Source organism: Octodon degus, unplaced genomic scaffold (genome assembly GCF_000260255.1).
Source record: "Octodon degus isolate 3935 unplaced genomic scaffold, OctDeg1.0 scaffold00153, whole genome shotgun sequence".
NCBI classification, from domain to species: domain Eukaryota; kingdom Metazoa; phylum Chordata; class Mammalia; order Rodentia; family Octodontidae; genus Octodon; species Octodon degus.
In genome coordinates, this window is record NW_004524729.1 from 1,881,706 (window position 1) to 1,907,055 (window position 25,350).

The window sequence follows — 25,350 nt, forward strand, 5'->3', positions numbered from 1 at the left end:
CTGTGAGGGCACATTCCGGCGGCCAGGGGTGTGATCCTGTGAGGTCTGCGCCAGGGTGCTGAGGCAGGAAGATCCCCAAGAGATTGCTGCCACCCTGGGCTACAGGAGACTCTTTCCTGAACAACAGACCAAAGCGTCTGCCCAGCTCGCGGGGCAGGGCGAGGGACCCGATGAAAAGCGTGAGGTGGCCCAACGACCTGCGTTACCGTCGCGATTCTCCTCCGCTCCCCTCCAGCCTGTCTTCTTTGCTCCTCCTTTCTCAGCCTGAGGGTGCACCGGCTTGTGCCAACACCTGGCTTCCCACTCCTGTCCCCTTTCCTGGGGGCAGCCCTGCCAGAAGCTCCCCTCGGCTTGATTTATGCCTTTAATTCCATTATACGCAGATTAATTATGGTCTCCTTGCCATAGTCTCTTGGCTGAAGTTCTTGGGAATTTCCTTCTGATCTTTTTTTGGGGGAGGGAATGTTTGTTTGCTTGTTTTGTTTTGTTTTGTTTGAGACAGGGTCTGGCTGTGTAGCCCAGGTTGACCTTAAACTCCCAGAGATCCTCCTGCCTCAGCCTCCAGAGGCTGGGATTTCAGGCATGCACCACCACGCCAGGCACATTCCTCACTTTCTGACAAGCTCAGTTTTGTGAGGAGGACCTGTGGGAATCTTGTGGTGGCATTTCTAGGCCCCACGTGGGCAGGAAGACAGCCTCCTGCCCTCTCCTAGCTCACCTTCTTTCTTATCTGCACTGTCCAGAGCCTGGCCTGGTACCATCGGGCTGGGGTTGGGAAACCAGCATGCCCACCAAGAGCGCTGCCCCCACATGCACCCTGTGGTGCTTCTGGGGTCCTGATGAGGGTGCTGTTGTCACCCTCTGTGGATTGGCATGGTGGAGCTTACGGTAGCCTGCGTGGAGATCACCCCTGTCCTGGGAGTTCAGTGATGGAAAGAGCTAGGGCCGGGGAGATGGCTCAGTAGAATAAGAGCTTCCCTGGCAAGCACAAGGGCCTGAGTTCAATCCCCGGTTCTGCAAAAAAAAAAAAAAAAAGGAAAGAGCAGGTCTGTTTCAAGTCTATTGTGGTTTTGTTTGTTTGTTTGTTTGTTTGTTTGTTTTTTCAGTGCTAGGGATTGAGCCATTGGGTCTCAGCCCCAGTCTTTTTGTTTGATGTTTTGTTGCTGTTATTTAGACACGTTATCACTGTGTAGTTCAGACCAGCCTGCACTCACTATGTTGCCCAGACTGGCCTCCTCCTGCCTCAGCCTCCCAGGTAGCTGAGACCACAGGCGTGTACCACTGTGCCCACAAGTCACCTTTCACGTGATAGTAAAGCATGGAGGACTTCCTCTGTCAGGCTCGCTGGCCCGAGGCTGGTGCTGAGGGGCACCGTTGCTGTGGACATTCTCACAGCCTGGCCAGCCGCTCATTAGGGTTAGGGTTAGGGTCAGGGCAAGAGTTAGAGTTAGGGTCAGGGCTAGGGCTAAGGCTAGGGTCAGGGCTGGGGTAAGGTTAGGGTCAGGGCTAGGTTTAGGGTAAGGGCTGGAGTCAGGGTTAGGTCTAGGATCAGGGCTAGGGCTGGGAGACCAGGGTGTGGGTGCAGGCAAAGTCTAAGTGCCCAAGTCCCTGGGGATCCAGGGCAGAGGAAGCAGAGGTGGAAGGAGCAGAGGCTGGGGATCATAGAGAGAGTTGGACCCCGGGATGTCCTGCAGGTGAGTCCAGGTGCTCAGCCTGGAGCAGGCAGGGGCCAAGCCAGCCCGGGGAAGGTGAGTCCAGCAGCACCCAGGAGCCCTGACCCGCAAGGCTGAGGGGTCCTTAGCCCATAACTGCTGCATGGAAAGCGGCAGCCCGGGGAGACCTGTGGTCACCAGGGACAAGACAGCCTCGGCCACAGCGCCAGGCTTCATTGGGAAGGCAGGAAGATCTACGTCTACATCCCATCCTAGGGGACATGAGGGACAGTGATTCCCCAGGCTCAGCCCTGGCCTCTCTCAGCAGCCTGTGACCCTGCAGGGTTTGGGGTGGCCCTTAGCCTTCCACAGATTCTTCTGTTACCAGCCCCTCATGCGGGGCTGCCCGGGGCCTCGGACAGAAAGTCATCCCAGAAGTCCAGTCCAACTGCGTGCCTCTCTGGTGGCCTTGGGCTCTGTGTGCACACTGCAGAGCAACCCAGGCGCCTCCAGGACTGGCACAGACACCTGGGGCAGCGGGTATGGGCACGATATGTTTGGCTTGGGGTCATGATGCCCCTGACAGGTGGCCGTGCCCTTCCGAGGTGCCCACAGTTGCAGGGGTTTTGTGCTGGAGGCAGCAGAGGCACAAGGGGTTCCCACTATTCTGAGTCTGGGTGGACACAGGTTTCCTGGGGACAGTGCTGCCCATGTGTCCCAGCTGTTCCAGGCTGGTGACCTCTGACAGAACCGGTTTCTCCTATCTAAGGTAGATGTGTCCCAGGCAGGGACCCTCCTGCCCCTGGCTCCTAGTGGCTGCTGGCACTCTGTGACAGTACTCAGCTTGTGACCTGCCTTCCCTCAGATCTCTGCAGCTGTATGGCTCTTTTTTGTTTGTTTTGGTTTGTTCTGTTTGTTCTGTTCGGAGATAGGGTCTCTCAGTGAAGTTCAGACCACCCTTGAGCTCACTACGTAGCCCGAGCTGGCCTCAGACTCAACCATCATCCTCCTGCCTCAGCCTCCCAAGTCCTGGGATGGCAGGTGTGCACCACCACTCCTGGCTGGCGTGGCTGTCTTATAAGGGCACTGGTCATGGAATTAGGGCCCCCTACCCCAATGTGACATCATCTCAGCCTGGTGCCATTGCAGAGACACCAGGCCAGGTCACATTCGCAGGCACCAGGGTTGGACTTCAGCATGCTCTTTTGGGGACCCCGCTGTTCCCGCAGTGTCAAGTGGTCCGAGCAGCCGGGACTCCAGCGGCCCGTCTGCTCTGCTCCCATCTGCTCTGCTCCACCCTGTGCCTTTGGTGCTAGGGGTGACAGTGAGGGGGCAAAGACCCGGGTGAGTGGCTCAGCTCCGCCAGCATGGGCTCTGCCCACGATGTGGGTCAGAGAGGATGCGGCCACCCTGCCCTGTGTCCCTGAAGAGACCCGCGTCCTCCTGAGGGCTGGGTAGTCCTGGAGGGCAGTGTTCTGCCCAGGCCATGTGACCCGGGGCCTCACTAACCCTGGCTCCAGAGCCCAGGATGAGGGCATCATGCCGCGGCCCATGAAGTCCTCTGGTGCAGGCAGGCCCTGTGTCACCCCCGTCCCCAGGCGGGGGAGGTGCAGTCATGGCCAGGAGGGATCACAGAGAGGGAACCCCAGGGCCAGTGTGGAGCTGGGGCAACTCTGCACCCGGGATTCCCAAACTTGGACTCCCTCTGCCCCCTGCACCCCAGCTCTGCCAGGGACGTTGCTGTACTCCAGACACCTGTTGGTAGAAAGGTCACCAGGCCTGCCAGGCGTGGTGGCTCTCACCTGTAATTATAGCACTTTGAGAGGCTGAGGCAGGAGAATCTCAAGTTCAAGGCCAGCCTGGGGAATTTAGTGAGACCTTCTGTCAAAATAAACAATAAAGGGCTGGGGTTTGTAGCTCAGGGCAAGGCTAAATAACTATTAAAGTAAAATAAATTAAAATATCTTCCCTGAAGAGTCTTGTGGGGGGAAGAGTCTTTGGGAAGTGAGTATTCGAGCCCTGGGTCACAGAAGGTAAACTGAGGCATGGAGACAGTCTACTGAGTTGGCGTTTAGGAGCCAGTGCGGGAGAGGACTTTGCTGACCCGACAAACTCACTCTCCCCAGGATCCGGAGCCAGAGCCAGAGGCAGGAGGAGGTGAGGGTTGAGGAGGTGAGGGTGAGGACGGGGGACCCCCCACCTAGAGGAGCCCGCGTTTGTGCCAGGGCGCAGCTGGAAAGACTCAGGGGCTGCAGAGACCCCGTCCTTCCGCCCCAGTCCCTAGGACAGCGCCTGAAGACGTATGTGCCCCTGAGTGTGGCCGGATGCTCCTAAGCCGCTCTGGAGGGAGCCTCTGCTCATCCCGAGCAGTACAAGTCCCCGTGCTGCCGCCTTCCAGCCAATGCCTCCAGCATGCGCCTGATCCCACCCGGCCTCAGTTTCCCCACCTGTGACGCAGGATCATAGTTGATCCTGGCTCAGAGGCTACCGCAGGGAAGCTTTCCGGGGGGACCTGGAGGGCGTGGCCCTGGAGCCCCCACGAGACCCGCGTGTGCAGGACCCCGTGTCTGCAGTGCCCGCCGCTCCCGCCCCGGACGCCAGCTGCATGGCTCCCTGCCTCCCTTGACCCGTCCCTCCGAGTCCCTGTGAATTGCCCCGACTGTCTGTTCTGGCGGAGGCGCTGCGTCCCACGCTGAGGGTCAGGGCAAACTTTGGGGGCAGCACTAGTTTCTGCCACCAGGGGGCGGCCTGCTGCGCCAGGAGGAATCAAGCGCAGGGCCGGGCAAGGTCAGGGCCAGGAATTTGCGGCTCATCTCAGTTCCTCCACTTGGTGACTCTGACTTCTGGCAGGTGCCTCAGTTTCTCCATAAAATGGACCCTGTCACCCTCAACTCAGCAGCCCCGTGGGGCCCGGACGAGGTGGTGGCTTTTGGTACTACCCCTGCACCCCTAGCACAGGCAAGACCCCTCAGGAGTTGGCCCCTTCATAGGAGGCCATGTCCCCCTCTGATCGGCCTGCAGAGAGGAGTTGGTGACATGGCAATGGCAGACCTGTCCCCTGGGACTGGAGGTCCGAAGGTCTCTCACTGGCCCTTCTCATCCCAGGTGTCAGGTCAGCTCTGGGGCTAACAGCTCCCAACGTCCTTATTCTTGTGGCTACTGGGGGACCGGGTTTCCTGTAGCAAAGTCCTGGTGCTGCAGCTGCCCGAGGGTCCACACTGTCCCAGGAAACCCAGGGCTGGGGAGCCCCAGGGACCCAAAGCTTGGGGGGAGCACATGGACTGAGGGGTCAGCCTCTCTCTCCTGGCAGAGACTCCTGGGCAGCTTGCAGGGCAGTGGAGTACTATGCCTTGACCTACCCAGCTGCCTGACCAAGTGACAGGGCCTCCCAGCCAGGACTTGCCTAATGATGCGGGTCACCCTTGATGACTCAGACCCTGTGTGAGCTATGCATGCCCCAGGAGAGAAGACACAGGTCTGCAGTGGGGGCCCCTCTCTGACTTTAGGGGTGTGAGTGCTGCCCCTTGGCCCTCACATCCTTCCCGAGGGGCAGTCTCTTCCCAGAGAGCCCCGCCCAGGGCCACTGCACCATCCTGTGAGGCAGCACCTGGCCGTGCTCAGGCCCTGGAGGCATCAGTGGGCAGCAGGGTCCAGAGGGTGCCTCAGGCTCATGAGCAGCTCAGGGCGCTGGCCCAGAGGCCATCTGTTCCCAGAGGCCATCGTCTGTTCCCTGGTGCTTCTGAGAGCCAGGCCAGGGGCTCTGCCAGCCTCTCCGTCTTCAGACCTAGACTGCCTGCAGTGGGGCTTAGGGATTTCTCTCTCAGGCACTGGAAGCCACCATGGGATGAACACATGGAGGGGCTGAATGGGGCTTCTGACTCCCCACCTGCTGCCCTGGGGAGCTGGGACAGCTGTCGCCTCCTCGCCTCTGCCTCAGATCTCCAGCCCTGGGAGCCGTGCCTTTCTACCTGCCCCTGACCCAAGAGGGTCAGCACCCTTGTGTCTGCATCTCCACCACATACCTGGCACTAGGCTGGTGGCATGGACAGATTCTACACAGCTGGGGGTGACAGGCTAGTCCCTTAATGCAGGCTGGAGTGGTCCTTCAACCCCTCAGCTAGTCCTACCTCCCACATCTTCCCACAGCTCCAGCGCCTTCGCATGAGGACCCCTGGCCCCCATCCTCTCTGTCCCTCCCTTAGGTCCCCACTGGGCTGGCCTTTTCCCCTCCGATTTCTCACAGGGTCACCCGGCCTCCGCCACCTCCATCTGCTGCCCTTACATCAGGGACAGCAACATGACTCAGTGTCGCAGCGGAGCTGTGAGCAGTGTACACAGCACTGTCACTAACGTGGGCTCATATAACCCTTTCTCTCCTGAGAGAGAAACAAGTTTGCAGCCATTTAATCAAATACCAAACAAGCACCTACCGTGTGCTATGCCTGCGGGAGGGAGCCCTAGACACACTGCGGTCCCTGCCCTCCTGGCTATGGCAGAGAGTGGGAAGGCCATCAGACAGCAAGAAGGCCACCTGCACCTAGGGGAGAGGAAGAGAGAAAAGTGGGAGAGGACATTCGGGGGTCAGAGAAGGCAGGCACGTCCTGAAGGCCTGTCAGCACTCCCATCCCGATGTCCCCTAGAGCCTCCTGGGGTCATGACTGGCGTCTTTGGGAGATGACTGGATCCCAGAGCTCGTAGCTGGCTTGCTGTTAGGAGGCCCGGGCTGGCCGGAAGAGGCAGTCACTGTGGATGTGGCCTGCGAGCGTCCCTTGCTTCCCAGCCCCTCCTTCCCATCTGTGCCTCCTGTCCACCGTGCCGTAAGCAGCACTCCTCCACCATGCCCCTCTTCCATGCCACCCTGCCCTGGATCCAAGGCCTGAGTTGTGGGTCAGGGGGTGTCCGGGTTGTGTCCCAAAAGTGAGGGAGGCAGCTAAGACAGAAGCTTAGCGCCAGACAAGCGGGGCCGCTGCTCTAGCAGTACCTGCCCGACGGTGGGGTGTGCAAGCCTTGCTGCTCAGAAGGAATCTGAGAAGGTCTGGAGGAGCAGCCCCAGAATGCGGCGAGCCATGCTGGACAGGAGATTCTGGCCCGAACTCAGAAGACCAGAATGCTGAAAAAGAGACAGACAGACAGACAGACAGACAGGAAAGACCAGACTCAGGAGGTCTGCACTGGAAGGAATCCGTTGGCAACTGGACTCCAGGCCATGCATGTTATGCTCCCGTGTAAAATTTGTCCACATTTTGTTCATGTCCTGAGACTTTGTGGGAGAATGAGGTTAAGTGTGGAAGCCTTATTAGTCTGAAGGAGGACATTTCAAAGCAGTCCAACGTTCATGCTGTAGCATGGGTATGGTTTGCTGCTTTTTGTTTGTTTGTTTGTTTGGTTTTTTCAGGCTTATCCTAAAAATCAGAAGGAAAAAGTCCATTTGAAAAGTTTTCCTTTTCTCCAGAAAGGAAGGGACTGATCAGTTGAAGCAAAGAACAGCTTGGTTGCTGAAAAGATTAGCAGTAAAAAGCAACCACTTTACAACAGAACAATAGAAAAACGGCTTAAATGCGGCCGACAACCTGCGAGACCGCATCCCTCCCAGGCTGGGAGCATCTGTGGTAAAAGACTTTTATATGAGTAGAGAGCCCCAGGAGGGGGCACCTCGCTCTGGAGGGGCCACCTGTGGAATTCAGCTCACAGTGCTCAGTCAGCTAGGCACTCAGGGGCCTCTGCAGTCCTGACTCGAGGAGGCCTGGCTCCTGCTGCAGCTGGTGGCGGACCTTGGCGTCATCCACATGGTACTTTTATGGGCATAAAGAATACAAGAGTTGTGGGGGCTGCAGGCTTCCACCCAGATTTCAGAAGGCCCACGAGGCCGGGCAGTGCACCGCTGAGGGCCGTGCATTCAACCAGATGTGCAGTGGAGAGCGCAGGAAGTTGGCAAAGTCAGGAATATGGACTGACTGAGGAAAGCCGGGGGACTGAGCAAAGCCAGCCCAAGAGAGGGGCTACGAAGGCCACATCCACCAGCAGTGCAGTAGGGGCAGGGCCACCAGAGTTCTTGGGAATTCACATCTTGTCCCAACTTGCTTCCTGTACAGGACACGGGCATACAAGATCTAACATTTGCCCTGCTGGCTTTTGGTCTTCTTTGTACCCATTTGTTGCTGTTCTTCCCTTTTGAAAAGGGAATGTTTACCCTGGGCAATCGATTGTTGGCCATGTTTAACTTTTGAATTTCTACAGGGGCTCCCAGCTAAGAATTTGTCTTAAACCTCAAAGTAGACTTTGGACCTGGATGTTTTAGAATGCCAAACTATTAGGACTTTGGCAACTCTTAGAGATGGACTAAATGCATTTTGTATAAAGCGATGCTCATGAGTCTTCCAGGGGCCGTGCGCAGAGTGTTGTGGTTTATGTCTAAAGGTCCCCAGGAATCGGATTCGGGGGCTTGTAGCTGACTTGCGGCGGTCTCTGTGCGTGTGGCCTCTAAGGTTACGCCGCTCCGCCTGGCTCCTCCCTCCACTGTTTATTTCCTGTGCACACTGCGTGCGTGCGTGCGTGCGGTGAGCCGCTCTGCTCTGCCGGCCCGCTTTGGAGCCCGCCAGCTGTGGACTAAAATGTGAACCAAAATAAACCTCTCCTCCCTCACGTCGCGGGTGTGTCAGGAATTCCATCCTAGCATCAGGGGAAGCGATGGAGACAAGAACCCTTCAAGGATTGGGCCAGTGGGAGCACGGGCACCAGGGCAGCTCTGGCCACCACGAGGGGAGGGCTTGTGAGGCCACCTGACTGGCCAGGAAGGGTCAGTGGCCTAGGCCAGAGAAGCCAGCAGCTGGAGGGCTGCGGGAAGCAGGCAGAATCAGGAGGCCGAAGGCGGGGAGAGGTCACCAAGGTTGACCCAGGTGCCATCGAGGGACAAAGAAGAGGGACCCATAGGTCTTGCGAAATTACTGCCTGAGGACACAGCCCTAGTTTGTTTTGTCTGGGTTTGGTTTTCCAGTCAGGGTCTCTGTAGTTCAGGCTGTTCTCTAACTCCTGGCAGCCCTGCCTCAGCCTCCCAAGTGCTGGAATTTCAGGCGTGCACCCCACCGCACCGAGCGAGCATTCGTTTTTTTCTTTTTTTTGGCAGAACCGGGGATTGAACTCGGGCCCTTGCACTTGCCAGGGAAGCACTATTCTACTGAGCCATCTCCCTGGCCTGCTTTTTCTTTTTGGACACAGGGTCTCAATGTGTAGTTCAGCTTAGCCAAGAACTCACTGAGTAAACCCGGATTTTGTTTGTTGGTTTTTGGTTTTGTGAGATGAGCTCTCACGATGTATGTAGTTCAGGCTGACTTTGAACTCTGCGTAGCCCAGGCTGGCCTCAAGTGTGTGGCAGACCTCCGGCCTCAGCCTCCTAAGGGTTATAGGCCTGGGCCATTCCTGGCCCCGGTCCTCCAGAGTGGGCAGGAGGGCGTTGTAGGCATCCCAGAAGCTGGGGTGGACAGGGCTCCGGGAGGATCGAAGGTCACTGGGCCAGGTCATCTCATTCTGTGAGCCTCAGTTTCCTCAGCCGGGAGCAATCTTTCTCAGGGAGGGAGGCTCTGTGAGGAACCTCTAATGCTGTCCAGCAGCCCAGAAAGCACAGGCCCTGCCCTCCCGCTGCGGAGCCCCCGGCCTGTCCAGCCCAGGGCAGCAGTGGCAGGCTGGGCCCCTTCTTCAACCGCCGTCCACACACGGGTGGGGGCTGCCCCGGCCAGAGACCCCCATGCCCCACCTCTGTCTGAAGGCCTCTGCCGGAAGCCTTCGCTAGAACCTCACAGGCGTGTGCGCCCAAGTGAAGGGGCCGCAGGGGACCTTGGTGGGCACAGCCTTTTCCAGGTGAACTGCGTGGGGCCTTGATGAGGTCTCTCTCTGGCTCCTCCTGGTCACCCATGGTGTGGGTGCAGGTGTGACCTCAGGGTGGAGCACGGGATGAACAAGGGGCTGGGCCATGCACCCCACCTGTCGGCTTCCTCTGGACACGTTTGGCCCAACGAAGAGAAGGGGCCGACGGTGGCCCCAAAGGCTAGACTGACCTCTGCGAGGCAGCCTTGGGTGCCTGGAGGCGAGCCCCGCCCCCGCCCGTAGCCCCGCCCAGACCCACAACCACGCCCCCGCCGAGCCCCGCCCCTTCCGAGCCCCACCCCTGCCGGGCCCTCGACGCCCCCCGCCCGATGTGGACCCCGCCCAGGCCGCCTCCCTGTAGGCCCCGCCCCCAGAGCGGCCCCGCCCCCGCCTGCGTTTGCGCCGGGCCGATGCGGCGCGCGCTCCACGCTGTCCTGCTCAGCAATGATTAACCCGGCGGGGCGGCAGGCGCGCGGCCTGGGGCGGAGGCGCAGGCCCGGGGCGGGACCCCGAGGGGCAGCTGGGCTTCCTGTTCTCGCCCAAGTTTCCCCGTAGAGCGCGCGTCGCAGCCCGTCGCGGCGCGGCGTGGCGGGGTGCAGCGTGCGTGGGTGCTGGTCGGCCACCGGGGTCACCATGAGGACTCTCCGCAGGTTGAAGTTCATGAGTTCGCCCAGCCTCAGTGACTTGGGCAAAAGAGAGCCGGCCGCCGCCGCCGCGGACGAGCGGGGCTCGCAGCAGCGCCGGGCTTGCGCCAACGCCACCTGGAACAGGTGAGGGGCGCCCTGGGGCGGTGGCGGGGGGGGGGCTCGGGGAGCGAGCGAAGCGCTGCGCGGGGACCCCCCCCCGGCGGCTGGAGAAGTTCTGCGCCCCGCGTTCCGGAGCTGGGACCGAGCACCCGGTGAGGGGGCCCCGCGCCGATCCCCACGCCCCGCGCCCTGGGGAACCCAGGTATGGCAGGAAGTGTCTCCCATTTCGCAGATGAGCGGACGCGCCCTGGGCCCCAGCTGGGAGCGCACTTCCTGTGCCCGCGTGGAGGCTCCCTGGTGGGGGGCGCTGATTTCCTTGAAGGAAACCTGGCCCTCCAGGCGGCCACTGGGCGCGGGAGGGCCGGTTGGTCCTCGGAAGACCTCCTGCCCTGGCCGTTTGGGACCCGGGGACATGGGGAGACCCTCCCCCAGCCCTGACCGGGGAGGCCTTAAGAAGAAGGCTTACTTCTCAGGATTAACAGTACTCTCAGCTCAGGGGACTTTCAGCTCCACCAAAGGGGACAGAGGGATTGATCGGGGTCTGCGGGTGCTGTCCCCACCCCCACAGGCACCAGATGCTCCTCCGGCTGTGGTCTGGGCCACTGGCATCCCGGCTGCCGCTTGGACACGTGTCTCTTCTGTTTATTCACTCCTTCCCAGCTTCCTGGTGGGCCCCAGTAGACGCTCAGGGACGGGCTGCACAGGGTCATGCTTGCTTATCTTCTGTGCTCGAAAATCCCAGACAGCGGAAGGGGCGGAGCAGTGAGGGAGTGGACCTTGGTGGAGTGTCTCTGGTCTGAGACCACCTCAGCGTCTGGACTTTTTCCTCCTGAAGTTCTGGGGAGATAGAGGCCTCTGCCGCTTGTCCTTCGCTGTGCTCTAGTGGACCGGCCAGGCTCAGCCCAGATCCCACCTCTGCCCCTCTCCTGTTGTGTGTTAGTCAGCTAACATCTCTGGTCCGAACAGTGAAGCATTGTGTCTGCTGGCCCTCAGGGGCTGTGGTGCAGGTTAAATGTGGAAATGCGTAATGTAAGCCTCAGCGAGGTGCCCGAGTGTGATAGGCGCTCTGTGATGCAGTTCAGCCCAGATTCCTTGGAGGACCACTGTGGGAGTGTGACCAAAGGTGTGGCACCTGGGAGAACCTCAGTGGGTTCCCCAGCCTTCACAAGGGCAACTCCCTGAGCTCCCTGCAGTGTGGGCTGGCCTCCTCTTGGGGTCTCGGGAGAGGGGACATACTGACTGAGCCTTCAGCATCCCCTCGCCCAACCTACATGACCCCACCACTGCCTGCCCCAGCCCAGGGAAGCCCTGCAGGGAGGGAACTCTGAGCCAGACAGAAATACAAGCCCCTCCCTTCCAGCACCCCAAGGCCCCTTATCTCCTGAACCCCATTAACCAGCATCCTCCTTAGGGCACCTACGGCCCTGTCCACACCCCTTGGCCTGTAGCAGCCTGGTGGATGGTAGGGCTTGAACCCTGACTACTCTGTGCTGTCTCTGTCCTTAGGGGAACAGTTGGGTCCCTGCCTATCTGCCCTCTCCCCCAGAAGACCTGCGCAGGGTCAGGAACAGCTGTGACCCATGGCCTGATGATCCTCAGCCCCCATCTGTGTGACTGTATTCATTCCCTGGGGCTGAGAGAGCACATGGCCACCAAGGGGTGACTTAAAACCACAGTGTCCTCTCCAGCACGGCCAGGCCCTGCTCCCTGGCTGGAGGCCGGGAGCTAGGGAGGGGTTCCTGGTGTCCTTGGCTTATGGCAGCCTCTCCCCAGCCTGTCCCCTTCCTCCCCAGGCTTTCTCTGCCCACGTCTCTGTCCTCCTGTAAAAACGCCAGATCCTTAGCCATCCATCACCTCTGCCCACACTTCTTTCCCAATCAGGCCTGATGAATATCTGGGGGATATCCTTGTATGTGCCTTGTGACCCTAGGTACACCCACAAGTTCCCCACACCTCTGTCTCCTCTGGATATGGGTTGAAAGTATGTAGCTTGCACAGTTGTGTACGGAACGAGGCGCTTGGCCAGGCATTTATTCATCCCTCCATCCACCCTCCGTGCTGGCACCACTGGGCCCAGGGTGTGGGTTCAGCAGACAACAGGACTGGGGTGGGGGAGCCAGGAAGTAAACCAGAGACAGGCTGGCAGAGGAGTAATTGCAGGTCCCAGTGGGCACCTAGCGGCACTGCTGCCGTGGCGCTGCCTTCTGCCCCCGGGAGCACGGGGCTGCAGGAAGCGTGCTCAGGGGTGGGTGCTAGGCCAGCTGCCAGCGGGGCCTCCCGCAGACTGTAAACCAAAGCCACCCCAGTCGTTTCCTATGTGCCTGCTGCGCTTAGCCCGGTGGGTTTGGCCCTCTTCCCAGCCAGGGCCAGGCCTGGCACTGAGGTGTGTGCCTTAGGGCGCTCCCAGGGTGACAAGAGGACACGAGGCTCCCGAGGGCACACCTACCACCCACCAGCATAGATAGGGTCTACCCACCACCTCTTCAGGGCTAGAAGGGGTCCCTGTCCCCCTGGCAACCCCAGTTCATTCCCAGCTGGTTCTGACCCTGTATTCACTGGAGGTTCCTGGCCCCAGAAAGGTCATACACTTGAGCTGAGGGACCATGTCTGTCCTGGGGCTGGAGGAGCCCTCGGTATCCCCTGCAAGACGAGGAGGAGGAGCAGGGCATCTAGGCACTGGACATGAGGATTGCGTGGTGGAGGGGACCAGGCAGCCTTGTGACCTGGGCTGGCCTCTGCCTCCCAGCCATACCTGCCCCTACCCAGGGGGCTCCGACCACCCTCAGAAAATGCCCCAAGATCCCTAGCAGTGGGCCCAGGCGGGCCTGTTGCTGTCCCTTCTGCCCACCTCCACGACTGGCTGGCTTCCTCTGGGGTTCATGCTGCCTCCTTAGCCTGCATCCCCGAAACCCTCGAGATGAGCTTGTTGCTCCCATTTTGCTAAAGAGCCCACCGAGGCCCGAGAGGGGCAAGCACTGCCCAGGTTCAGGCCAACCCTGGCCTGCAGGGTCTTAAGGGGCCAGAGAACGGGCCAAACCCCCAGGCTGGGGCCCTGGTTGGCAGAGCCCAGCCAGGCCGTGGGGTCTGTTGATCCCCAGAACCCCTGCCTGCTGCTCTGGCTGGGTTCCGAGTCCCCTCTTCAGTCTGGCTGGGTTCCGGGTCCCCTCTTCAGTCTGGTGTTGGGACACATGGGGTGGAGTACAGGTTACACCTGAAAAAGGGCTACAAATGTCCAGTTAGGGGCCCCAGCGGTGGAGGCCTTGCTGCCCTGTCTGGGAGGCCCCGTGTGATCACAGGTCTGCCTGAGTGAACAAGTGCACCGTAGCGTCCCTTCGGGATGGAGGTGTGATGGGGCACCAGAGACCCGAAGGTGCCTCCTGTGGGCCCCAGGGGGTGAGGATGCACCAGGAGCCAGGGGCACAGGCACCTCGAGAAGCTGGCAAAGGCAGGGACAGGGCCTGGGCCCCGCTGACGCCTCCATCTTAGCCAGATGAAGCGCACTTGGGGCTGGATGCAGGCCTCTGCCCCGCGCACAGGCTCCCTGCCAGCCAGGGTCCAGCCTCTTCAAGGAAGGCAAGCCTGGATGGCAGCAGCCGGGAAGGACACGACTACTAACCACGCTATCCCTGCGCGCTGGCCGCAGTGGGCTCAGGTGCCTGCTGCCAGGAGGGCCTCTGAGTCCCTGCCAGGTCCTTCACGGCCGCCCACCTCTTCTCGTGGGTTCTGACACGGACATGTTGGCTCACGGCAGAGCTCGTCTTAGCACACTCGGGGTCTTGGAGTGAAACCCTGCACCAAACCAAAAGGAAAATGACCTGGTGTCCTGAAAGGAGGGGTCCCAGGCAGAGACTGTCACTTCTGGGTCCTCTGAGGCCACAGAATCCTGGTCTGCAGTGGGGCAGGGGCCCAGGAAGATGGGCTCCATCTCTCCCACATCCCCTCACTCCGCCAGCTTTCTGTGTGAGCCAGTGACACCCCAGAGAGCCTCACCAATTGGGGGCTTCAGCAGGGGCCCCAGCGGCCCCCACCATGCCCTTCGGGGACTCAGGTGTACTCTCCCAGCCAGCGGCCTGGCCGCCTGCTGGGCTCTGTTTGCAGGGTTTCACTTCTCCCCTGGTGACAAATCACATGAGGCCCAGGCCTCTCCGCCCTGCCTTTGCTGCACAAGTCCAGCATGGACTTTGGAAAGAGCATGGAGCACCCAGGGCCTGGGGGACACTGTGGCCTGGGGCCCCTACCCCACGCTGGCTCTGCTGAGCAGCAGACTTGTGACTGGGCAAACCCGGGGCCTCTTTGAGCTTTCTGTGTTCTCCTGGGAGCTGAGTCCCCACCACAGGCTGGTGGTTAGCAGCAGGACGGGGTGGGTGTGGTGTTACACCCCTCCCCGTCACACAGCCTATGACCTGCAGGTTTCATGAGGCCTGGGGAGATGGGCAGCTAGGGGAAGCTGGGGCTCCCAGAGCCGGTGGGTGGGCAGTGGGGGTAGACAGGCTGGGGTCCACAGTAAGCCACAGTTCACATCCTCCCTTGGAAGCCCCGGCCAGAGCAGCTCCACACAGATGTGGGGGTTGGGTTCATGGACAGGTGGGGGCTACTCTGGTTAGGGACTGGTGTTGGTTGGGACCCTTCCAGAGGGGACTGTGGAAGGCAGCTCCCCTAGAACTTGGCTCCCGCAGAGGCTCAAGTAGCTTCTGCACGGGCATCTCTGTCTTCTCTTCCCTCCCCAGGGCCCGCCTTGAGGCCTGGCCCTCGGCCTGGCAGGGTGGCAGCTGCTGTGGGACAGCTGCCTTTGCAGTGGCCCTCAGATGCCCACAAATCAGTGGCCTGTTATAGACTGCAGTGGGGAGCAGCTCTCCTGGGCTGGGTCCCCTCAGGGCCTCAGACTGCATGCCCCAGCCCAGCTGGTAGTGCTGCAGCCGCTGCCCCGAGCCCAGCTGTCATCCTGCCAGCCTGTGCCAGTCAGGGAAAGAGGAGGCAGTCCGCCTGCCTCAGCCACCGCGCTGTGTGACCACCAGGCCGGTGAGGGTTCTAACACCTACAGAGGGGCACTGTGTGTGCTCCTGGGCCCTGACTTCAGGGTGGCCGTGGAGGTGGAGAGACAGGAAGGCAGGGTTGCAGAGGTCAGCATGCGGCACCCACCTCTGACTGCAGCACCTGGAGGCCAAGGCAGGAGGACTGCCACCAGTTCAAGGCCAGCCTGGACTACATAGTGAGTTAAAAGAGCTACACAGCGAGATTCAGTCTCAAAAACAAAACAAGGTTGAAGTCAGTAGGACGTGGGTATGTTGGGTAGGAGAGGCCAGTGGAGAGTCACCAGAATTCTGGCCCTGTGAGGAGGAAGAACCCACCAAGCTTTGACCAGAGTGTGAGCAGGGGGCCTGGAAGGCCTCGAGAGGTGACCAGGATCCTCCAGACCAGACCTTTGCTTGGGCTGGCCAGGGCTGGGGTTGCAGGACTGCAGAGTCTTGGGAGGAGGCTGCTGGTGCTGGGGGGCCCGGGCCTCAGGTGTGGACACCTCTCTCTCCCTGCCTGCAGCATCCACAACGGGGTGATTGCCGTCTTCCAGCGCAAGGGGCTGCCGGACCAGGAGCTCTTCAGCCTCAACGAGGGTGTGCGGTAAGTGCCGGTCCTGGACCCCCAGCCCCCAGCCAGTGCTTAGGCCTGGCCTCCCTGCCAGGGGAAGTGGGCGTGACATCTGGGGCATTCATCTGGGAAAGGCACCCTCAGTCACAGAGGCCCCTCATTTCCTATGACTATTGGGAAACTGGGGTTGCAAAGCTGGCAGGAGGGACAGGTGGTGACCCGCGTGGCCACAGCTCCCCTCATCATTTTTGGCTGGGGAGGCTGGAGCCCAGAGTCACAGAGCTGGTACAGGAGGTGTTCGCCTTCAGCCTGGCCCGCCTGCCCACCCTCCTGTCAAAAGTGTAATCCCAGCACTGGGGAGGCTGAGGCATGCGATGGCCTTGAGTTCAAGGCCAGCCTGGACTGCACAGTGAGACACTCTCTCAGGAAAACCAAAACCAAACAAAGCAGCCTATCAGGAGAAAGAGGCAAAGAACCTCCTTGTTGAGGGTGGGATGAAAGCGTAAGTGGAATGGGAGTTGGGTGATTTTACCTGTGGACAACCCATGCCCATTTCGTTGACCTTTGCCTAGGGAAAACTGAGGCCCAGAGAGGCAGGGGCTTGCCAGAGTCTCAGAGAAGGGGTATGGTGCCTTCCCTCAGCCTGACCTGTCCTGGTGTGCTTTCTCTCCACAGCTGGGCCACCCACAGAGGGGGACCTGTGCACTCTTTTCTTAGTGTGCTCCTGCTGAGGGAGGTGGGTTTTTAGCACTGAAGAGTCTGCTGCCGTAGCAGCCAGGTGTGGAGGTGCCACCTGTAACCCCAGCACTGGGAGGCTGAGGCAGAAGGTTCACAAGCACCAACCGCGTGGTTTAGGGAGACCCTGTGTTAGAATATACAAACACAAAGGCTCGGGATGTAGCTCAGTGCAGAGGCCCCAGGTTCGATGTACCCCTTCCTCCCCAAAAAAGCAGGAAAAAAAAGGAAATGCTGCCAAGTTCCCAAGTTAACAGCTTGGGGGCTGCTCACCCAGCCAGCCCCTCATCTGTCCCTGGCCCTGAGTGCCTGCATTTGGCTGGCCGCCCCGCCCTGGGCCACATTCCTCCCTGGAGCAGGAGCTGGGCGTGGCACCGGGAAGTGCCTGGGGCCATCCTCCGCCCGGGCAAACAGGCCAGAGGCAGAGCCGGCTGACGTCCTGTGCCTGTCCGGGGTGTGTGTGTGTTTGCATCTACCGGAGCGCACTCTGCAGCAGGAACATGTTCGAGACCTGCGTCACTTGGCCACAGCCACCTCCCCACGTGCACCCATCACAGAGGTGCCTGGCATGCACCTATGGGTGTGGGCTGTGCACAGTGTCACTGCCCAGGACTGGCCATGAGCCACCATGGCACAGTGAAACCCGTGTGCCCGACAAAAACTGTGGTGACAGTAAACGCAGGCCACCCTTAGAGACCACTGTGGTGTCAGCAGCTACCGTTGTTGCGCGGCGCCTGGCTGGATGTAAACTTAACTGAGTTCTAGCGCCGTGGAGTTCACCCTTTGCCTCTATGGTTCAGCGGTTTTTAGCTCGCTGCCTCCCACTGTCCCCGTCACTCACTGGGCTCAGGCACCGGGTGACTTTTGTGCCTGGCTTCTCTCATTCAAGCTCTCAGGCTCTGCTGTGCCCATTTCTGTTTGTAGCATTGCTCTGCTGCTCTGTCGGGGACCCTCGGCCTCCTTGTACCTCGTGGCCGTGGCCATGTGGTAGGCAGAGTTTGGCCTGAATGTGTCACCTCAGGCTTCCTGGTGTGAGGCCTGAGGCTGCTGGGTTCCCCGTGGTGTTTTGGGGAACCGCCAGCCTTTCGCATTGTGGCTGACCCCCTTAGTGTGCTGGGCACCCACACCCTTGCCGCCACCTGGCATTGCCTGGTTTTGAGTTTAGCAATGATAGTGGGTGTGCGAACACCTGGTGACTGTGCACAGGTCGGCTCCATGGTGTGTGTGGTCACTGCGCGTCTTGGGAGAAATGTGCCTCCTGCCTGTGCAGAGCTTAGGTTGCCTGGATGTAAGGCAGCCTGTTCCCCAGGCCTGGAGCTCCCCCGTGCTGACCCGAGCATGTCGCCCTCTGGGGTGCCCTGTGAGGCACAGGGCTGGGTTTTGGGGTGCTCTGCTATCTGGCATCTTTCCTGGTCCCCTTCTTTACACTTTATATGATAGTTGTTACAGTCGGCGCTAGGCATGGTGTCGCATCCCGAACCCCCAGCACTCCAGGAGGCTGAGGCAAGAAGCTCACAAGTTCAAGCCCAGCCTGGAGAAAACTCTCAGGGGGCAGATCAGTCTGAGGGGCAGCAGGTGCCTGCTGGGGACCTTGCCTTTTCTCAGTGGGTCTTTTGGCCATTGTCCCTGAGGGCTATGACCCCCTTCTTGGAGCCGGAGCCCTGGGTGCCCTGGTGGCATCCACTGCAGGCGCCTGCCTTATGCCATGTGGTACAGCTGCTTCGTGCTCCGTGTCCTTGTGCAGCCAGGGCAGCCTCGGTCCCCTGCATGGGGTACGGCCGGCAGCCTTGGATGGGGAGAAGCGGCCTTGGACAGGGAGAGGCGGGGCTGGGTCCTCCAGCTGCTGGCTTTGCTCATGACTTTGCTGACCACCTGTCCCCGCCACTCGGAGAACAGTGCCCCCCACCGTCCAGGGCCACCGTCCCCCCGGACTCCCTGTTGTGCTTTGCTGCTGAGCTGCCCACACCCCCTTCTCCCTGCCCTTCTTTCACTCCCAGTGTGCACAGAGCTGCCCCGTGGCCCAGCACCTTGCTGTCCAGGAGTCTGTGGGTGGCTTGGCTCACATGGCATGGGGTAGATTGGTTTGACCTGGTGGTGCAAACCTCAGCGGGCTGTTCTACCCCTGAAAGCTCTAATAGGTTCACCATTGCTATTTTAATCTATGAATTTCATATACCCCCACAGGCTGGGCAGGCCCCTCCTGAGAACCTAGGAAAGGTGTCAAAGAGGTCTTGGTGCTTTTTTTGAGACAGGGTCTCCCGTGTTGCCCAAGCTGTCCCCAAATTCCAGGGCTCAAACAATCCTGCCTCAGCCTCCTGTGTAGGTGAGGCAGTAGCTATACCCTGCCATGCTTGGATTGTTTCTTTGGTTGGCGTTTTGTTTTATTTTTGAGACGTGCCTTACTATGTAGTTAGGCTGGCTTTGAACTCTTGGTGTAGCCTAGACTGGCCTCAGACTCAAAGTGATCCTCCTTCCTCAGCCTCCCGAGGGCTGGGCTGACAAGTCTGTGCCACCACTGTGGCTGGCTGAGTGTTTTTTAGGCAAGGGTCTACAGGGTGTTCAGGGTCTCACTACTAGATTGGACTTGTAGTGATCCGCCTGTTTACAGCCTCCCAAGAGCTGGGATTACAGGCCTGCACCACCACGCCCAGTCTCAGTTGCCATCTCAGCATGCGCTGGGGGCAGACCAGAGGATCACACCGCGCCTGTGCCTGTTTGCAAGCACTTTAATCCCCCGAGCTATTTGGCCAGCCCCTTGGCTGGCTGTATCTAATCCACTGTTCTAGCGACCCAACCTTGGACTCCAGCTCCCGTGATGACTGGGTGATCAGAGGTAGGCGCCGCCCCATCACAGTGGCTGACACTGGCCACCCGGCCCAGCCCCCTGACATCTCTGGGCTTCCCCCAGGCCTCGGGGCCCCTGGGGTTGGCGGGGCAGGCCACTCACTCCAGGTGTCCCGGGCTAGCTCAGTTTACTGCCACCACCCCTCCCACCCCTCCCTTAGTCCAAGATTGACAGAGCTCATGGGGGTAAGAAGAGTTAACTGTGTCACCTCTGGGGGCCCAGGGCGTGGCAGGAAGGGTGGGATTCCTACAGAAATTGAGCTTTGGGGGCTTTTTCTTCCTTGAGTTGCTTTTCCCTCAAAATTGTCTTTGCTCAGCACGACCTAAAAGTGATCCTGCCCATTGCAACTGTGCAGAGCAGGGTTGGTAATCCAGGGGGAAGTTACAGCGGTCCCACGATTCTTAAGAATGTGTCAGAATATTAAAAGCTGTCATTCTGTTCACTGTAAATGTGTAGAGAAATGAGAAAGGTAGTAATATGAACATTTGTTTGGGACATTGTATTTAAAACGTGAGGAGTAGCCAGGGGGACTGGGTATGTAGCTCAGGAGCACAATGCCTGTCTGGCAAGCATGCCGTCCCGAGTTCGATTCCTGATACAAAACAAAAAGGAATAGCCAGGTGTGGTGGGGCACAGCTGCGGTTGCAGCAGTTGGGAGGCTGCAGCTGCGGCAGGAGGTCACTATGCGTTGAGGACCAGCTCACACTAGGTAGTGGGACCTTGGCTCAGCAAAGAACATGCGTACGTGTTTTCTTCGTTTAAAAACATGACTAAGTGGGCTGGAGAGATGGCTCAGTGGTCTAAAGCACCTACTTGGAACAAGCTAAGCTAAGCAAAGCACAGGGACCGCGGTTCAATCCCCCAGCACCACATGCCAGCCAGACGCGCCCCCTGGTGGACTGAGCTGGCCACATACACACACACACGTACACACAATAAATAAATGTAAAAAAAAAAAAAAATTAAAAAAAAAAAAAAAAAAAAAAAAAACATGACTAAGACTCACTTGAACACCACCAGCTGTTCAGAGGATTATTGCTTTGCCCTTCCTTTCTTTGAGACTAGAGCTCGCTGAGTCGCCCAGGCTGGGCTTTAACTTGGCGTCCCTCCAGCCTCAGCTTCCCTGAGGGCGCGGGAATACATTATCACTTTTCATTTATGAGGTGGCCCCTGGCGGTCACCTTAAAATTCTTCAGCCTTCCAGCGGTGCTTGCACGCCCGAGCAGGCGTTGTTTTCAGATTCGATACTGTATTAGTGACAAGAGCTTTTCATCAAGGTTGGGTGTTGTGTGAGGTAGTTTTGTCCAGCAGTCAGCTAATGTGAGGGTCCTGGCACCTGCCGGGAGAACCGGGCTGAGTTGGGAGGGGACAACCACAGGGCCGCACACTTTGTGGTGTGCAGAACTGAATGACACATACTTTTGACCAATCATAGAGCAGCTCTGAAAGACGTACCGTGATTGGTTACGAGCCTTGATGCACATCTGTTAGCTGTGTTGTGATTGGTGGCCTGGAAGCCAGCGCTGGAGCCCTTATTTTTAAGTCCTTAGCGCTATGGGAACTGAAACTTGAACTGTGTAGAGTTGGGCAGCTGGTGTTACTCAAACCCCTTTCCCTGAAATTGGTGCACATCAAAACCATGCAGAGTGAGAACAGTCTGTAGCTCAGGACTGGCTAGACAGTTCCCCGAATGGAAATAGCAAAGTAAAAATCAAAGTTGGGGGTGGCCGGCAGGTGCCAGTGGCCTGCGGGTGGCGTGGAATGTGCCGCCGTCCTACACAACCAGGCCGAGCAGGTGGGGCCCCGCTGCCTAGCGCACTCACTGTCGTCTCCCCTCCCACGCAGGCAGCTGCTGAAGACAGAGCTGGGGTCCTTCTTCACCGAGTACCTGCAGGTGGGTGTCCTGGCTAGCCAGAGAGCCAGGGTGACTACTCCTGGTGTCACCTTGCATGAGGCTTCTGTCCCAGTACTGCATGGCCTTTTGTGTGTGGCCTTCTCCCCTGGGCGTTGTGTTTTAAAGCATCCACATTGCAGCACATGACACCACCACATTCCCCTCCACAGCAGACACCGTTCCCTTCTGTGGTTCCCGGAAGACACTTTGGTGTCCCTGTGTGCATCGCTGAGGCCTCTAGCTTACGTGCCCACCATGCGCCTGGGTGACAGGCCAGTCAGCGCTGCAGCCCCCGCTTTCTTCAGGGTCTGCTTCTCCAGGAGTATGCCTGTTTCTCAGGATGCCCCTGTGGCCACCTCCCCTCTCGTGACAACCTGAGAGCCGTCCAGCTTGGCGCAAGTCCAGGCTTTGCAGTTGGCAGTGGGGTGTGGACATTGGAGCTCCTGCGGGGCAGAGACAAAATACCTCACCTCTGCTTCCAGAACCAGCTGCTGACAAAAGGCATGGTGATCCTTCGGGACAAGATCCGCTTCTATGAGGGTGAGTGGTCCCCGTGGGCACTCGGCACCGTGCCGAGGGTGCCGTGAACGTGGCCGCAGACCCAGGGTTCCGGAGCCCTGTCAGGAGGGTTGGAAGGGCAGTGGCAGCCAAGTGAGGCCTCACAGACAGGCCTGTGGAGAGTCCACCCCATATTTGGGAGCCAGGAAGGTCCTGCTCCCGTCATTGCAGCACGGACCCCCTGACCCCAGGATTCCTGACCATGGCAAGAGAAGCCACAGCACGGTGTTGGGATAGGAGGGGACAGGTTGAGGGTGTAGGGCCTTGCAGAGTGCTGGGTTAGAAACAAGGTCACCATGGGAGCCTGGGGAGATGGCTCAGTGGAATAAGCGCTTCCCTGGCAAGTGCAAGGGCCTGAGTTCAGTCCCCAGTTCTGCCCCCCCCCCCAAAAAAACCCAAGAAACAAGGTCACCCTGACAGTCCTAAAGGGTGGGGCAGGGAGGCTGCTGTGGCCTTCCAGTCTTTGTTCCCAGATGGAGACAGCGCAGTGGAGGTGGGCAGTTTGTCCACTGCGCCGCTGCAGGCACAGGCAAAGGCAGGCCCGACACCGCTCTGTCCTCTCCAGGCCACGCCGCCTGGCCTTTGCTGAGCCTGTGGCCCTGTGGCTTGGCTGCCTGAAATCGTCTGTGACAGAAGCCGTTCGCAGCCCAGGGTGCGCTGCCAGCCTGCCTGCGTCCTTTGTGCTCCTGCTGCACTTGCCCGCGTTGGCTCCAGGCTCCTCTGGGGCTTAGTGAACACGCGCCGGGCGCCTGGCCATGTGTGCCCATCCTGCACCAGGCACCAGGTGTTTACACTGCTGCGCATGGGATGCCCAGGGTCGGAGGGAAGGGCACCAGGCGCCCCAGCCCTCACCTGGGCTCCCCCTCAAGCCCCCACTGGGACCCTGGAGCCGGGATTGGAGCCCAGCTCGGAGGGCCTAAGCCCCGGGGGAGCTCAGCAGCGGTCGTGTGTGCCTCTGCGCCCAGTGCACACAGCAGGCAGTGCCAGTGGAGACTGGCGCATGAGAAAGGCCAGGAGAACACAGCCACAGGGCGGAGTGGTCAGGTCAGCCTTGGGGTGGCCCTGAGCCCTGGCACCTGGGGAGGAGCCACCCCACACCCTCTCGACTCAGCACATTCCCAGGGTGCTTGTGCCCACTACTCGGCCCCAGGCATGGGGTCCTCAGAGGCTGTCCTTTGTGCAGCTTGGTGGAGCGCTGAGCCAGGTGCCACATCCTCCCAAGCAGGTGGCAGGGACGAGGGGGATCCCAGGCAGCCTGGGTTAAGCACCCCAGGCCCTGGGAGGGGCTGTGAGGTCCTCTCTACCTGGGGTCCCTCTTGCTGTACCACGGGGTGGGACACTGTCCCTGTGCAGGGTGCTCACTGCATATGGGGCCCTGGTGGCACCTGGGGACCTGGAGATGGGCTAGTGGGGTGAGTGGCAGATGAACAGTGGCCTAGGGAGGGAGGGGCTGCTTCCACCTGGGGGGCTGCGTGGAGGCAGTGGTTCCTGATCCTGTGTGATCTCTGCAGGTGGACACCCACCCACCTGTGGCCTAGGCCTCAAGCCACCCCATCAGGCTCCACCCATAGTCCCGTGGCCATGTTGGAGGTGGGGGGCCACCCCTAGGGAGGGGAGGCTGATGGCATCTAGCAAGCAGCCTGTGGTCCTTTGCCCCATGGGCTGTGTGGCTAAGCCACTGCCTGATGGCCCATGGCTGCACTCTTTGGGCTCCATTTATGGTTTCTGTGGTCATTCCCGTCCCTAGGGCCCCCCAACAGGCTGTACAGCCCAGGTCACTCAGACAGGACCCAGCCTGCGCTCAACAGCTGCTTCCGGCAGTTTCCGCCCGTGGGCTGGGGAATGGCCTGCTCAGCAGAGTGTGGCCTGGCATGTGTCCAGGGCCTCCCCACGGCCAGCGGACACTGAGCACCCTTTCTTCCTACGGGTTGGTGGCCCTGAGGGGGCTCTGTGCAGGCAGGTCCCCCAGGGCCATGAGCACCCTCTGCGGGGCCCCTGTGGTCACCTCACCCTGAGTCAGGTGCAGGCCACACATGGAGGCTGGGCTACCTCCCAGGGCCAGCTGGACAGGGCTTGGAAGGATGGGGGGAGGACAGGGCCCTGGGAAAGCAGGAGGGCAGGCCTAGGCTTCCATCCGGCCTCTACATGCCCACAGAATCAGGAAGGCAGCTGGTGGTGCTCAGGCACACTCCCTGCCTTGCCCAGAGCCCCTGGGGACACATGCAGAAGGTTGCTTTTCCTGGCATCGCACAGAGCCAGCTTGGGGAGTTCAGTTGCTGTAGGGCCGAGCAAGGTGCCCACAAGTTGTCCACACACACCCTTTCCACTACCTGCCTTGGGGGTTTGCAGTCGAGACACCCCCCCACAGTCCCTCTGGGAAGCCGCTCCTGCGTCTGGCCTGGACAAGCACCTCTGGGAAGCCTCCTGCCTTAGGTGGGGTGCTGCAGTTGGGGAGCTTTTTTGGCTCCCCCAGACCCATCCCTGGCAGGCAGGCCATATGGCCTGGCCTTCAGGGGAGGAGGCCTGGAACCACAGCCCAGGCTGTTGACCCTAGAGCTGGTCTCCACATCACTGCATCCCTTCTGTTGCCTGATGGGTCTGAAGTTGTTGGGGATCAGTTGGGCCCCTGGTGCCCCTGTGGGCATTTACAGGTATCCTATAAAGGCTTGGGTCTGGCAACCCTGGGCAGGGCTCCAGCCCCTTTGTGGCACCAGAGACAGCACAGGCATGGCCGTGACAGGGGAACTGCTGCTAGTGTTGCCCAATGCCAGGCCCTGAGCTGAACACCTCATGGCTTAGTGTCCTTGGTCCCCTGGTCCTGGGAGGTGGCCCTGTCACCATTCCATCTCACAGCCGGGAGTGCTGAGGTGCAGGACAGCTGCGTGACAGGCTCGGGCCAGGGAGCTGCTGCGCGGGGTAGACAGCAGCTTTGGCAGGCACCCGTGGGCTCAGTGCAGGATCCTGGGTGTGTGGAAAGGGTCCGGGCATGAGATAATGCCCCTCCCCCACAGGACAGAAGCTGCTGGACTCGCTGGCAGAGACCTGGGATTTCTTCTTCAGTGACGTGCTGCCCATGCTGCAGGCCATCTTCTACCCTGTGCAGGTGTGCGGGCGGGCAGGCGGGCGGGCAGGGCAGTAGTGATGGTCTCGCCCGGGAGGGAGGCAGCTGGGCCAGGCCCAGCAGGGCTGTGCTGTCCTGCCGTCTGGGGGCCCCTCACTAGGGATGCGCCATCGGGGGAGGGCTGGGGCAGGGGCCTGAGGGTTGCAGCCCTGGGCAGGCAGGAGGAAGCTGTGTCCGGCTCAGTGCACTCTGTCCCCAGGGCAAGGAGCCGTCCGTGCGCCAGCTGGCCCTGCTGCACTTCCGAAACGCCATCACCCTGAGCGTGAAACTGGAGGATGCGCTGGCCCGCGCCCACGCCCGAGTGCCACCCGCCGTCGTCCAGATGCTGCTGGTGCTGCAGGTGGGGTGTGCTGCTG

At 60.0% G+C, this 25,350-nt stretch overlaps 1 protein-coding gene across 3 annotated transcripts in view; it reads left to right on the top strand.

Annotated features, from left to right (window-relative positions):
• Prr5 (proline rich 5) overlaps positions 1–25,350 on the top strand; it is a 37,605-nt gene that overhangs the window by 8,012 nt on the left and 4,243 nt on the right. The window contains exons 2-7 of one of the 3 annotated variants that reach the window (XM_023702525.1): positions 10,163–10,282; positions 15,794–15,874; positions 21,267–21,315; positions 21,798–21,855; positions 24,885–24,976; positions 25,194–25,334. In XM_023702525.1, coding sequence (XP_023558293.1) covers positions 10,173–10,282; positions 15,794–15,874; positions 21,267–21,315; positions 21,798–21,855; positions 24,885–24,976; positions 25,194–25,334 — 531 coding nt within the window. In that variant the 5' untranslated portion in view covers positions 10,163–10,172. Of the gene's footprint in view, positions 1–9,896; positions 10,283–15,793; positions 15,875–21,024; positions 21,126–21,266; positions 21,316–21,797; positions 21,856–24,884; positions 24,977–25,193; positions 25,335–25,350 lie in introns of those variants that run through there. The other 2 variants (XM_004642394.2, XM_023702526.1) reach the window with 2 other exon arrangements.